The 16,417-nt window shown below is 34.2% G+C and overlaps 1 protein-coding gene across 2 annotated transcripts in view; it reads right to left on the reverse strand.

Annotated features, from left to right (window-relative positions):
* The window catches only part of LOC149820206 (uncharacterized), a 172,139-nt gene that overhangs the window by 45,901 nt on the left and 109,821 nt on the right, over nt 1–16,417 (reverse strand). For both annotated transcript variants that reach the window (XM_089982397.1, XM_089982398.1), the window contains 2 exons: nt 2,003–2,083; nt 1,817–1,887 (listed from right to left, as the gene is read on the reverse strand). In XM_089982397.1, coding sequence (XP_089838523.1) covers nt 1,817–1,887; nt 2,003–2,083 — 152 coding nt within the window. The remainder of the gene's footprint in view (nt 1–1,816; nt 1,888–2,002; nt 2,084–16,417) is intronic.

Here is a 16,417-nt window from a genome sequence, read left to right on the forward strand (position 1 = left end):
TTATGTGTTTTTCATGCATTCTCTGATTGTAATGCATAGTGCCTATAAAAAAATACTTGTTATAAAGAATCATATGTTTTTAAATCATAAATATTAACAATTATGTATAGTTTAATACTTATATAGCTTAGTCATTGATGTCATGTGCTAAATTTAGTGATTATACAGTATGAATTTTGATTTTTTGCATATTTTAACACTAAAAAATGCACAGTCCTAACTCGTCCGAGTTACCGACTCGACCCGCTGACTCGTGAGTCAAGTGTTGGGAGATCCGAATCCGAGTCGTGAGTTTGCCAACTATGGTCAAAAGCAGTGTTATTAAAAGCGTGCCTCGCCTCAAGGCGAGGGCCTTTGTGCCTTGAGGCGCAGGTATAAAGCACAAATGCCCCAAGGTGTGCGCCTCATACGCCTTGAGGCGCATGCCTCGGAGCGAGGCGTGCCTCAAGGTGAGGTGTATACGCCTCAGATTTTTGGTCAAATTAGGTTTTAAATAACAGCCCCCCCCGACCCTAATGCTATATTTTCTGAGAAACACGCAGTTGGGGGCCTGTTGTTTTATGAAAAACAGAGAACCGAGCAGACGAGTTAGGAGGAGATGAGTTTCGGGGCCAAAAATTTGTTTGGGTGTATTAGGGTTTGTTGTCGAAGAGAAAGGAGGAGCCGAGTTCGTTCATTTGAAACTCACAGTTTGTACATTTTGGGTAAGTTTCACTTTTTCCACATTCTTGTTCTCGGTTTGTATTTTCTATTTTTTCTTCGACTTATCTTTCCATCTTTTGATTTGCAAAGGATGAAGCAGTCCTCTGTCCCAAATCTCCTATATAGATTGTGATCTGCTGGTCATCTTTTTAGGTTTCTTTAAGGTGTGGGATAAATGCCCTACTTCTTTTGAGTGTTGATTATGAGACTTTGTTACTGCAGCTTCAAGAATCCTCTTAGATTTTTAATATTAATTATTTTTTGTTTGATTTATTCTAGTTTATTAGCTTAAATTACTTAAATTAGGATTTTCTTTTGATTTACTTGGCGGACCTTTGGTCCAGACCGTTTTGTCAAGGGTGCTTCTTATAACAAAAAAAAAACTTAGTGGGTCTTCTGGCTGGTCATCATCCTAAATCAATTCTTAATGGTTTTATCTCTTTTAGTAGTCAGTTGAGCACGTTACTGTGGTGACAAAAAAAGATTTAAAAGTTGTCAGTCATTGAATTGATTTGGCAAGCCATGCACAACTTGCTACATTCGGTTGAGGAAGAAAAAAAATCAAAAGATATGTTGAATCCATTGAATTGATTAGTTGATAATGCTATCATGCATTTTTTAATTATGTCAATATGATGTTGTTAATGCTAATATGCATTTCGTTGTTAATTTTTTATTGAATGAATGCACATATTTTATTTCTTAGATACTTACGTAGATCAAGTTATTGCATTAATGCTACTTTTACATGTTAATCTCATATTTTTTCAGTATTTATTAGAGATTTTTTTATTTCTTGTTGGTTGTTGTTTCATCAATAAAGCAATTTTTATTTATTTATAATTTTAGATATTTTTTATAATCTTTTTCAAGTTTTAAAAAAAAAATTGAGGCTTACGGTTTACACCTCGAGGCTTACGCCTCGCCTCAGATTTTGGTGAAGCGCCTCGCTATGCCTCAACGCTTTTCACAACACTGGTCTAAAGAACCTATAAAACAAAACTAGCTTTGTCTTATATTTAATAAGTTCATTGGGAGCAAGAGTTAGCAGCACCAAGTTAGTCATCATAAAGTATGAGAAGGATGGCAATATCGAATTGTAACATGAACTTACGGAGAGAACTTCCCATCTACAAGTTTGAAACGTCCTATATCATATGTGCGTATAGGTACGCCCTCCCATATCTGTATAAAGCAGCACAAAACCCAAAATGAAGAAAGAGAAGAATTAAATGTGTGCAAACAAAAGAAAAGACAAAAAACATAGAAGCATGCACAAATTAAACCTTCACAAGCTTACATCCCAAACGATTGTTTTCCCATCATAGCCTGCACTCATGGCTATCCGAGGGTTGAAAGGATGCACATCCAGAACATACGTCTGTAGTACATGGTAATACAGATTACCATCAGCTACAATTTCTCAAAATTCAGAAGTGATTTAAAGAATTTTTTTTAATCAAACAAGCATGGAACAGAAAGATCAAGTGAAATTTTATTTAAAACTGAACATCCAGCACATATTTTTACGAAAGAAACTGAAAACTGAAGTTAGTCATCTGTACAACTGTGAGTAAAGCATGCATAAAATTTTCACATCAGATTATCATCAGTTGCAGAGGTAACAAACGCTTAAAAAAGAACCAGAAGCAGCATGCTAAACCAAAATGTCAATCCAGTATGGGTCAAATTCTTCCCAACAAATATTTAGTATAAAAGCTCAGAAATATGTAATAATCTGAATGAGAGAAGAGTTTCAATGTTTACTTCATGAAAAAAAAAACTGTTGTGGTGTTCTATCTCATGATCTGGTTCAAGGACACAAAAAAAATGACTGCAAGGTAAGAAACAAAAGCTTCAGAAGAAAATTTTGCTAAATTATTTTTGTTAGTGGAAAGCGACCTTCATTACAAAGATAGATGACAAGGAGTCGCCACAAAATACAAATAAAAATTTAAGAAAATAAAGAGAACAGTCTTGCAGCACTAAGATTAAAACATTAGACCCCAAACCCCTTTGGTGGCCTACTCTCTAATCCAGGTCCAAAACTCTCCATTTATCTAGTGCACTAAATAGAATACCATATTGTATCCTTGAGTTAATTACAGAAATTCCACCACTGATATCTCGGGTTTCTACAAAACCAAGGTAACCACCATGCCAGTGATTGCCACCATTTCCATATGTATGGTCATTTACCCCTTCTATCTCTTACACATGAAGCAATGCCACCTCTGAATTATTGATGTTTCAGACTCCCCATGCATTTTGAGTGGGATCCAGTAGAAAGGATAAAAGCTTCTTCCTCAAGGTGTCTTCCTAACTCAGTCACATAGGTGTGGGTGCGGGTGCGGTTACAGGTGTGGATGCAGTGATGCGGCACTTTAAAAAAACTTCGATGTGAGGGGTGTGGGGAGGATATATATATATATATATATATATATATATATATATATATATATATATATATATATATATTAACAGTTTTAAGTTAACACTTCGTGTATGTGTGCAATTATGTATATAATACAGATAAAACTGGACTTGATTAGGGTTAACTAAATATACTTTTGAACACAAATGGACCTCAGTGTGGTTGACCGTTGACTTCACCTGACACAAAGGAAGTTGTATCCAAGTGTTGCACCCGCATGGGTATGGGTGTGACGCGAGTGCAGTCCCCAGTTAGAAGAGTCAGTGTTACATAGCTTCCCATACCCAATCGCGCCTTTGGGCCCGCCTTCATCCCACTCAATAAGAAACTTGCACAAAGCATATTTCATGCGCTTCATCTTAAGCACCTTAAGGGCTTAGGGTGCGCTCTCATCTAGGGCTTCTACCTCACACGTAGGGGGATCTCCTCGGAAAGACTTCAATCCATAGTTGGCAAACCCGGCGAGTTGACTTGGGAATCTCCCGAGTCGACCCGGATCGAACCCCAACTGGGTCATTGATTCAGGACCACCGATCCACATGCCTCTTATGTGTTTTTCATGCATTTTGTGATTTTAATGCATAATGCCTATAAAAGAATACTTGTTATAAAGAATCATATGTTTTTAAATCATAAATATTAACAATTATGCATAGTTTGATACTTATATAGCTTAGTCATTGATGTCATGTGCTAAATTTAGTGATTATACAGTATGATATTTTATTTTTTCAATATCTTAACACTAGACAACAACAACAACTACGCCTTCATCCCAAAACAATTGGGGTCAGCGATATGAACCAAAAAAGAAATTCATTTTGGGTCTTCCACATGAATCCTTTTCCTCCAATCATTTCTATCCAACGCCATGTCCTCGGTGAGGTTCAAAGCATTCATATCCTTTCCTATCATCTCCATCCAAGTCTTCCTAGGCCTACCCCGACCTCTTTTAACTAAAATATCTTAACACTAGATCATGTTAAAAAGTGTATAGATATATATAATTATATAATATTATTTATATTTATTTTTAATCCTTTCCTTTTTTGTACTTTTACTTTTTGGTTGTCTAGTTCTTTTTGAACCAGGCACAAACTAGTCAACATATTAATGTTGACTAGTTTTAATTGGAAAGTCGTTGGAGCTAGTCCAACGACTACAAATAGAGTCTTTGGACTAGCTCCAACGTCTCTCTAAAAGGCTTCTTCAAGGCTTCTCTCTCTCTCTCTCAAATGTGCATAAATAAGGGGTAACTTCCCTCTCTTTGTATAATGCTTTTTAAGCATTTTTATGTGAATGAATCAATTTATTATTTTATTCTTGAAACTCTCTCTTTTGTACTCTTTTAAGGGTTATGTTGAAAGTGTCTCGAATAGACACTCGTTGTAAGCCTTTGTGCTTTTGTGAAAGATCTTCATTTTCTTACATGGTATCAGAGCTTGGAAGCTTCTAGATCTTGGAAAGTTGCAACATTGATTTTTGTACCACTATAGCAAGAAGTTGATTTGTCTTCTTTTCGTGATTCAAGTATTCTTATGCTTGCATAATTGAAGAAATGAGTGGTGCGTTGGTTCAAGAGAATGTTGATTCTACTCAAAGATCATGAAATTGTGTTCTTGCTTTTTATCTTTTCTTTTCAACTTTTTCTCTTCTTTCTTTCTCTCTCACCCTTGTAAGAATGGATGACAATGATAAAGTCATTGTTATGCCCATAAAACTAAATGATATCAATTATGTGATGTGGGCTTCAATTATAAAGCACCACATTTGGGGAAAGAGGTTATGGGGGTTAGTAGATGGTTCTAATTAGGAACCAAAACTAATTCTCACAAAAATAGAAAATAAGAAAGATGTACCTCTCATGAAAAGAAAGAAAACTAAGGTATTAGCTACATATGAGAAAAAATGAAAAGAATAGAGGATGGGGCATGTCAAGATCATGTCTTGGCTAATTAATAGCGTAGATATCAAGAAATGCTCTAGTCTTGCAAAGTTCGAGCATGTCAATAAAGCTTGAAAATACCTTAAAAATATGTATTCCCTTAGAGATATTGCACGTGTGTAATTTACAAGATATGGTGTGGATTATGACCCAAAGGGACAAAAGTATTAGAGAATACTATAATGAATTGTCCGAACTTTGGAAAGAGTTGGCTCTGCTTGAGCCAAAGTGGCATTGTCCCGAAGATATCGAGCTTCGCCAAAAATAACTTGATATGGAACAATTTTAACAATTTGTAAATGGTTTGAGGCCGGAATTTGAAACCACTAAATCGGCCCTTCTACGTAGGAAAAAGTTTCTCCTATTGTTGACATTATTGAAGAATTAACTGTGCAGGAGAATAGGCTAAAAAAATATACTTTAAAGAATGAAGAGGATTTCGTTCTAGCCGCATCTAGACCGGGTAATTACATGTGTACCCATAGGCCACCTCATTTAAAAAAACAAGGCAATGATTATGACAAAAAGAGGGTGATTTGTCAACACTATCATGAACCGGGACATTGTAGACTTCAATGCCCTAAATTAAAAAGAAGAGAATAAATAAAAAGTTGCGTTGGTAGGCTCATCACAAGAGTCAAAAGACCAAGGTAATCAAGATGCACCCGTATCTATGGTGAAACTAATGAAAATTCTTCAACCTCTTCTCAAAGGAGCATCTTCCTCAACTGAAGCATTAACCATAGCAGTTGTTTCAACCTTTTTTTATCCTGGTAAATCTCCTTGGCTCCTTGACTTTGGTGCTTATTTTCATATGACCCCAAATAGTAATATTTTGTTTGGATGTCATAACAACTCAAAGTGTGTCAAATGTTTTCATTGTTAATGCTATATCTTTTGAAATAAAAGAAATAGGAAATTTCAAAAAATTTCAAAACTACAAAAAATTCTTTATCCTTGAAGTTAGATATATTTCTAAATTAAATTTAAATCTTTTGTCTATCTCTCAAATATCTGATTGTGGGTGTAATATCTCCTTCTCTTCTAATGGTTGTTGGGTACATGATCGTCAGTCAGATAAACTTATTGGAGAAGGTCATAAAGAAGATGGTCTCTACTATATGAATTTTTTGAAATTACCCAAGAATATATTTTTTATAATGTTTAGAAATTTAACTTAGATCTATGATACAAAAGACTTGACCATCCTCATATATCCAAAATCCAACATTTTCGAAATTTAGGGAATTTTTGTAATTATGAAAATTTTGCTTATAAACATTATATTCTTGGTAAAATTAACAGATTATCATTTCATGATAGAACTTTTGTTTCCTCCAGGCCACTTGAGTTGATACATTTGGATGTTTGGGGTCCAACACCAGTCATATCAAAAGGTGGATACACATATTATGTAACTTTTTTTTATGATTTCTCTAGGCATACTTGGATTTACTTTCTTAAACATAAATATGAGGTCTTTTTACATTTTCAAACATTTCACAAAATGGTTAAAAATAAGTTTTAAAATGTTATTTTCATTTTTTGTACCGATTCAGGGAGAATTTTTGTCAAAAGAATTTAAGGATTATCTCAATTTACATGGCATCACACATCAAAGATTTTATCCTCACACACCAAAAAAAAATGGTTTGGCCAAAAGAAAACACAGACGCATTATGAAAACTACTAGGACCTTATTGATAGCAAACCAAATACCAAAAGAATTTTGGGCTGAAGCTGACCTAACTGCTACCTATCTCATTAACATAATATCATATTCTTCTTTGAAAAATATAACTCCTATTAAAAAACTTGTTAAATTAACTCATGATTACTCCATATTAAGAGTTTTTGGATGCAAATGTTTTGTTTTCACTAACAAGAACGATAAACTCTTTTCCCATGCGATTCTTTATGCTTTCTTGGGTTATGCAGATAGCTAAAAAGAATATAGATGTTTTTATATTAAAAATGGAAAATTGTATGCGTCAATAAATGTTTTCTTCTTGGAAAAAGAAAGTTTTTTTTATTTTGAAAAAGCTAAGGAAGTAAGAGAGTATTCCTTTATGATAAATTTGGCTTCAAAGTATGATAATTATGACTATAAATGTGATCTTAATGATGGTCAAGATATTATAGATAAAGAACAAAATGTAATTAATGAAGAGCAAACTCATAGGGACACCAATTGTTTGCAATACTCCAGACGTAAGGAATCCAATCCTTCATGTGCATTAGAAAAACTTTCAAAAGTACAAAATAGGTCATCTAGAGTCTCTAAACTTCCCGCTAAATTTGTGTTCGATGAATCTTTTTCTCCCAAATATAAGGCATTCATTGCATTAATACACTCATATATAGAACCTACATCCTAAGATCAAGCTAAAGAGCATATTGAATGGGTAGAAGCCATGAGGGTAGAATTAGAAGCCTTAGAAAATGCTAACACTTGGACTATTGAAGATATTCCATAAGGAAAGAAACCTATAAGTTCTAGGTGGGTTTATAAGATTAAAACCAAAAGTGATGGAACTCTTGAAAGATATAAGGCCAGATTAGTAGCTAAGGGATGTTCTCAAGAGTATGGCATAGATTATGAAGAAACTTTTGCTCCAGTTGTTAGGATGACCACAGTTAGGACCTTAATAACTTTAGCTTCTGGTAGAAAATGGTCTATATTTCAAATAGATATCAAAGATGTTTTTCTCAATAAAAACCTGGATAAAAAAGTTTACATGGAGGCTCCACCAGGTATAAGTATCTCTAAATGTAAAGTTCTTCGTTTAGAAAAGGCTTTTATGGTCTTACACAAGCACCAAAAGCTTGGTATGACAGGTTTAGTCATGTTATGCTAGATATTGGATTCAAAACTTGCCTAACTGATACTGCTTTGTTTGTTAAGATTTTTGATGCAGGTATTATTATTATTCTCCTTAATGTGGATAACATGATTATCACCGGAGGAGACAAACAGGGAGTTGAAAACATTAAAAGGCTTCTTAAAAATCATTTTAAAATTACCGATCTGGGTTTTTTGAGATATTTTTTAGGAATTGAAGTTGCTTATTCCCCTCGAGGTTATTTATTATCTCAATCTAAATTTACTTTTGATATCGTTTTCAGATTCAAAATTACAGATGATAAGAGATGTGATAATCCAAAGGTCGTCAACACCAAAATGAGAATTGATGATGGAGAACCACTTGAAGATCCTACCCTTTACAGACAGCTTATTGAAGCATTTTTTTATCTCTCAATTACTAGACCTGATATAACACATGTTTTACACATAGCTAGTCAATTTCGGCACGCTGCCACTTCTGTTCACATGGGAGCAGTTTTGCGTATTATTTAGATACATTAGATTTGATTTGATTGCTTATATTGATGTTGATTGGGGAGGTAATCTCAATACTAAGCACTCAACCACTAGTTTTTGTGTTTTCTTAGGTGAATCCTTGATTTCGTGGTAGTACAATAAGTAGCAGAAAGTCTCTCCTTTATCAACAGAAGCTGAATACCGAATCATAGCCATCACAAGAAAAGAGGAAATTTGGCTTAGGAGACTACTGGCTGACATGGGAGTAAAGGTGACAAAAGCATGACGCATGTACTGTGACAACAAGAGTGTGATCTACATAGCCAACAACCAAAAATTTCATGAATACACCAAACATATCAAAATGGATTGTTACTACGTCAGATAGGAGTATCTACATGAGACCATTGATCTGTCTTATGTTACGTCAGAATACCAATTAACAGATTTCTTCACCAAACCTCTCGTTGCTTCTAGATTTTATTTCCTCTTAAACAAACTTTCGATCATTATATTGTAAATTTGAGGGGTGGTGTTAAAAAGTGTAAGAAATATATAATTATATAATATTTATATTATTTATAGTTATTTTTAATCCATTCCTTTTTTATATTTTTACTTGTTGGTTGTCAAGTTCATTTGAACTAGAATTGGAAAGTCATTGGAGCTATTCCAACAGCTACAAAAAGAGTCGTTGGATTAGCTCCAACGTCTCTCTAAAAGGCCTCTTAAAGGCTTCTCTCTCTCTCTCTCAAATGTGCATAATAAAAGGGTAACTCCCCTCTCTTTGTATAATGTTTTTAAGCATTTATATGTGAATGAATAAATTTATTATTTTATTCTTGAAGCCCTCTCTTTTTGTACCCTTTTGTGGGTTATGTTGAAGGTGTCACTAATAGACACTCGTTGTAAGCCTTTGTGCTTTTGTGAAAGATCTTTATTTTCTTACAGATCATCCATCAGATTTCTTCTCAATCACAAGTACCACAAACATAATAAGAGGTGGCTCCAAGTCACATGGATACGACTACAGATATGGGGATACAACTGTTTTCATTTCAAAATGACTAGTATATAAGAGACACAATATGGGGACCAACATAGAGTATCCGCATGACATAGGTGAGGCTAGTCCTTAGTTGTCAAAGGCAGTAGGCGGAGCCTAGGCCATGAGCCCCTAAAAAGACTAGGCGGGGCCTAACGAACTAGTGGATACCCCAATCAAAAAATTAAAAGCAATACACAAAATATGTAAACGAACTGCTAAAATTAATAGCAAACATGTATACAACATAAAATCAATCAACAAAAGCAATAGACAAAACAAAACATGTCGTCGAACACCCAGTAAAACAATTATATTAAATAACCTACTAAAAAAATAAGCATAAAAGAATAATTAAATAAACAAACCATACAACTAATAATGTGAATGAACAATATACAAAAAATAAATAAATAAAATATAATTGCTTTACAAAAATATTAATAACTCAGAAATAGTCAACCAGAAATATAACTCAAAAACAGTCAACCAAAAATATAACTCAGGCAGATTATATATGAATTATAAACACACAAAGAGTTGTATATATATAGATATATGAAACACACAAACACAGAATATATATAATATAATATAAATATTATAATAACTAAAATACAAAATATATATAATGTTAAAATAGTTTGTTATGTACATATATATATAGTAATAGAAAATACCTATTAGGGGTATTTTAATCTTTTCACAACATTGTAATAGGCTGCACCCATTAGGGGCACAACAATATTTTTATATTTTTTTCTTTATTTGTGTGTCCTTTAGCTTAAAGCTAAGAGTATTTGTGTAAATGGCCAATAGAGTCATTGAGACCTCCCCAATGGCTCTATTTCTAGTCGTTGAAGAAGGTCCCAAGGCCTCTAGTGTGTTTGTGTTGTGTATATATAGGGGTGAACCCTCTCTTGTATTTTATGCTTGTCTTAAGCAATTATAACTTAATAAGATTTTTATTTTTAAAAGTTTTAGGCTCTTCTAGCTTGCTGAAGTTCTTATTTGCACTTTGTGATTGTGTGGTGCCTTAGCGCATTTGTATTGTCCATTAAGTGGACTTGCATTTGTGCATGTGCACATTGTATTTTTGCTCTCTGTTTGTTTCATTACATGGCATCAGAGCGAAGGAACCATGAAACGTGTTGCTAGTGATTGATCAAGGGACCAAGAGATCATGGTGATTGTGAAGGATGTGTTCGTGAACAAGTGATTTAGATCTTCCATCTATTCTTCTCTTTCTCTCCACTTCTCCTTCTCCATGGACCGAGACTCTAAAATTGAGCTCTCATTCAAGCTGAATAGGAGCAACTAGATGATGTGATCCTCCGTAGTGGAGAAGCATCTTAAAGGCAAAAAGCTATCAGGAAATGTAATGGGCACTACTCTTGAACATCAACTTATGCTAACCAAGCTTGAAGGAGGTGTTCGAAAGTCACTTGAAGGAGAAGAAAGAACCAAAGTCATTTATGAAGACTATCAAATGAAAATAGAAGATTAGGAGAGCAATCATGCCAAGATCCTTGATTCATGAACAATGTTGATCTTACGATTTGTGCCAATATTGCCAAATTTAGAAAGGCAAACGAAGCATGACACCTCATGAAAGGTGTGTACACTAAAAGGAATCTTGCAAGACAAAATTAGAACTACAAAACAAGGAGATATGAGCGTAAGGGATTTTTTTAGTGTCTTACCCCGGCTATGGGAAGAGTTAGTACTCTTAGAGCCAAAGTGGGTGGCTCCCAAAGATGTTGAACTAAAGCATGAGCAAATAGAAAACGAACATTGTTTCCAATTTTTGCATGGCCTCCTCCCTGAGTATGAGCAAGTTAGGTCATCTCTTCCCCAAAGGACCATCCCTTTGCCTGTAGAAGAGGTCCTTGCACAAATATGCCAAGAAGAAACTCGACTTGACATAACAAGAGTAGGAAATTATGTTTTGGTTGTGTCTCGATATGGCAACTATGTTAAGCCTTATAAGTCTCCCCACTTTGGAAAGCAATACAACAATGGAAGCTCGGGGAGAATTATTTGTCATTATTGTAATGACCGGGTCACATCAAACCGGTATGCCCCAAACTTAAAAGGCAAGGTGGCTTCCGTAGAAGAATAAAAAAAAAGCAAGCAAAGATAGATGAAATCACAAGGACCCCATTAGTTAAATTGCTGTGGCACTTCAACAAATCTTAAAAACTTCATCAACTTTGGGTTTCCCCCATGTATGTGTTCTTGGATTCTTGATTCGAGAGTCTCTTTCCATATGAGGCTGCATGAGAATGCCATATTCATCATATGCACTAACTCAAAATTGTCTTATGTTTCTACCGTAGATGGAACCACTTTGAAAAAAAAAAACATTGGGATTCTAAAATATTCTAAAAACTTTTGTGTTCCAAAAGTAAGGGTTGTTTCTAAATTAAATTTAAATTTTTTTCCGTTTTCCAAATTTCGGATTACAACAACAACAACAACTACGCCTTCATCCCAAAACAATTGGTGTCGGCGATATGAACCAAAAAAGAAAATCATTCTGGGTCTTCCACATGAATCCTTCTCCTCCAATCATTTCTATCCAATGCAATGTCCTCGGTGAGGTTCAAAGCATTCATATCCTTTCCTATCACCTTCATCCATGTCTTCCTAGGCCTACCCTGACCTCTTTTAACTAATATATTTCCCATTTCTCCATCCTTCTAACTGGAGCATCATTAGGCCTTCGCCGAATATGTCCAAACCACCGTAAACGATTCTCTCTCATCTTATTTTCAATGGGTGCAACGCCTAGCTTCTTACGTATCTCGTCGTTCCGAATCTTATCTTTTATTGTATTTCCACACATCCATCTAAGCATACGCATCTCAGCTACACTCATTTTTTGAATATGATGTCTCTTGGCAGCCCAACAATCTGTACCATATAGTAAAGCGGGCCTAATAGTCATCCTATAAAACTTTCCCTTCAACCGCAATGGCATTCTACGATCGCACAACACACCAGTTGCACTTTTCCATTTCATCCACCCAACCTTTATCCTATGATTTACATCTCCATCAATTTCTCCATACTTTTGAATGATAGATCCCAAATATTTGAAACAATCATCCACCGGTACTTCTTGCTCACCAAGCTTCACTACACTCCCATCACTACTTCGTTGCTTACTAAACCGACATTCCATATATTTTGTCTTACTCTTACTCAACTTAAAACCTCTTGCTTCCAATGTCTGTCTCCATAAATCTAACTCAGCATTAACCCCAGCTCTAGACTCATCAATCAAAACAATATCATCAGCAAACAACATACACCACATCACATTTTCTTGAATTGATCTCGTAAGTTCATCCATCACTATAGCAAATAGGAAAGGGCTTAAAGCAGATCCTTGATGTAACCCAACCGTTATAGGAAAATTGGTTGTCACCCCTCCACACGTGCAGACATTGGTAACTACTCCTTCATACATATCCTTAATTATACTAATGTACTTGAGAGAAACACATTTCTTTATCATTGTCCACCAGAGAACGTCCCTAGGTACTCTATCGTATGCCTTCTCCAAATCAATAAAAACCATATGCAAATCTTTGTTACTCTCTCTATTTCTCTCAATAAGTTGTCTAAGAAGATGTATAGCTTTCATAGTTGATCTACCAGGAATAAAACCAAATTGATTCTCCGATATCATGACAATCTTCCTCAACCTAGACTCAATCACCGTTTTCCAAATTTCGGATTATAGATGTAAAAGCTCCTTCTCATCAAAGGGTTGTTCAATGTAGGATCTTTGGTCCGAGAAGCAGATTAGGCAAGGCCATAGGAGGGAAGATCTCAAATTCATGGATTCATTAATTCTTTCCATGAAATCTTTTTGTAACTATATCCAAGATAAAGATGTTGAAACTTGGCATAAGAGAGTTGGACATCCAAGCTACTCTAAGATGTATTTTTTTCTTTAGGGAAAAATTTTTGTAATGAAAAAGATAATATTTGTAAAGATTGTGTGTTTGGCAAACTGAAATTTATTCAATTTCATAATAGAACTTTTGTCTCTAAAAGACCTTTTGAATTAGTGCATTCGAACGTTTGAGGACACTCGATTATATCTAAAAGAGGATACTCATATTATGTTACCTTTATTGATGATTTCACTAGATATGTATGGATCTACTTCCTAAATTTCAAATCGGATGTCTTTTCGTTCTTTAAGAAATTTCATATGATAGTCAAAAATCAATTTCAAAGTGATATTTCCACACTTAGGTCTGATTCGAGTGATGAATATTTATCAAATGATTTTCAAAATTATTTGAAACAAAATGACATTTGTCATAAAAAATCTTGTCCTAGAACACCTCAAAAAAATGGGTTAGCCGAACGTATACATCGACATATTATGGAAACGGCCAAAACCCTTCTTATCTCTAAAAATATTCCAAAATATCTTTGAGTCGAGGTCGTTCTAACATCAACTTATTTAATAAATAGAATGTCAACTTCTTTAAAAGTTTATTTTTTCATACAAGAAATTATTTCAAATGACACCTGATTTTAAAAGATTACGTGTTTTTTGATGCAAATGCTTTGTTCTTTTACATAAAAAAGATAAATTAAAGTCATTGGATATGTTTTCATTGATTATGAAGAAAATAAAAAAGGATATAGATGTTTTTAGTACAAAAACAACAAACTTTATGTATCCAAAGATGTGACCTTTTTAGAAAAGGAAAATGGATTTGATGAAGATAATAGAAAAGATTAAGTAAACCATACTTTTATGTTTGATTTATTACCTAGAGAAGTTTTGTAATGATTATTTGAATGATACTAGTGATGAACTAAGAAACCATGAAGAATCAAGTAATGTTTGTGATGATGAATGATCACCCTTAGAAAATGATAATGTTAGTGAAGAACCCTCTAAAGATATTTTAGTTTATACCTAGATTGAACATGCATTAGAAAAATATTCTTCCATAGAATAGAACTGAAACGACCTCAACTCGTACCCAAGAAAAAGTGACAATTTTTTTCTTTTTTAGTGCAGAAACATTCCTAGAAACCCAGGGCCCTTACAGTTAAACACAATCACCACCACAAGGGATCTTATACTTATCTTTCAAATTAAACCAAATCATACTTTATTTAATTAAAGTGTATGTAGTCGAAGACATAAACAAATGAAATATAAATAAAGCAAAAAGAATAGTCACGCTGTCCAAAAGAAGCTACCAAGCAGTTGTGTAATCCCCTCGTAGCTTCTCTCAAAGTAAGTCGCCTCACTAGACATCTGAGGCTACGAAAAACACAAAAATAGGGGTGTCAAAATCTAAAGAATTTTGTGTACGAATCCCTCTAATGAAACAAATAAGTAAAAAGAACATAAATAAAATTCATAAAATAACTTAAAGGGATGCAATTATGACAAACTCATAACTCAATTAATTATTCATGCAATAGAGAACAATTATTAAGCATGATGGACCATTTAATAAACAACATGCACCATAATTTAAGCAATAAAGACATGTAATATGCATTAGGGAACAAACATCATGCATTCACCAATGTACAATCATTAAGGGAACAAGTAAATATGCATCATCTACTGCATAGCAGGAACATGCATGATTTCAGTGCAATGCGTGAATAAATTATTATCTTTTATCAGAGTTTTCTTTTCATATGCATGTCTCTATTAAATGCACACAATTTAAGCTCCTCTTTTTAATTATCGTTGCCCCAAGATACTCCAAACAGGTAAAAGTTTTTGAGGTCAAGTAAGATTTTCAAGGTAACTTAGCACACAAGTTATATTATATTACTGGGTTCTAAACTTAGCCCTCAACCGATATCAAGAATCAACACCATCCATCAAAACATTAAAAATCAACAACTAATCTCGGGACACTATAGAAATCAACAACCATAATACAATTTTCTTGGTATACCAAAACAACAGTTATGTCGACATACCACCCCCATGCAAAGTGGCAGACTCTCCCTAAAACCGTGGCCAAGAGAAGAACCTCAATATCGGGTTCAGAGGCAACAACACACACAGAGTTTTAGTATCCTCACGGTTCCCCAAAACCCCAATGTCCAAGATTCTCATACTATAGAAGAGACATTAAGGAAACGTACATTATACTGTTCTTTAATTTCTTTTATCTTGTTATTAATTCATCTCCTTTAATTTGCAGTTCAAGATACAAAATTAATAACACAAGCTCGCAAATCAACATGTGCAGCACTTCACAGGACCACAGCCCGTGGCAACATAAAACAGTGCAATAAGAACAATAATATCATATTTGATTTTTGCAATGCATACAACAACTAAAACAAAGAGCAACACATGCTCAAGGCTAACACAACCCATGATGATCCATTTTGATTATCGATGCATTCATATGCAAAAATCATGAATATCATGCCACTATGCATTCCTTTTTAAATGTTTCTCAATGCATATTCATTTATGCCAATTTAGAGATGTGCATGAATCAATAATATACATATGCATGTGCATGAGTTCACATATTCATGTTAATTGCATGCTTTCATTTAATTCACATGCATGCTTTCATTCATGAATCACTTCACTTAAAACATGCGAACCGACAAACTGCTCAATTTTTAATAAAATGCGATTTTTGGGCCAACAGTAGCCGAAATCAAGAAAAATAAAATATCGTTACGCTCAGAATTTCGAGACGCATCCAACGATATATAACTCGAATTTTGCTTTCAAAATTCGCCCAAAAACAACCCACATTTCGCTCGAATTTTGCTTGAATTTAAAGGTAAAAAATAAAACTTTTTCTTACATTTTGAGTGACTCGTTTAAGCCTTAACAATAAGACTTAGGCCCAACCCAAACTCAAAAGCATCGGCCCAAAATCAAGACTACCGATTTTTCTTCCATACTTCGCCAAATTTTCAAAAATCTCAAATTTA

This window comes from Nuphar pumila, chromosome 12 (genome assembly GCF_984573655.1).
Source record: "Nuphar pumila chromosome 12, dmNupPumi1.hap1.1, whole genome shotgun sequence".
Taxonomy (NCBI): domain Eukaryota; kingdom Viridiplantae; phylum Streptophyta; class Magnoliopsida; order Nymphaeales; family Nymphaeaceae; genus Nuphar; species Nuphar pumila.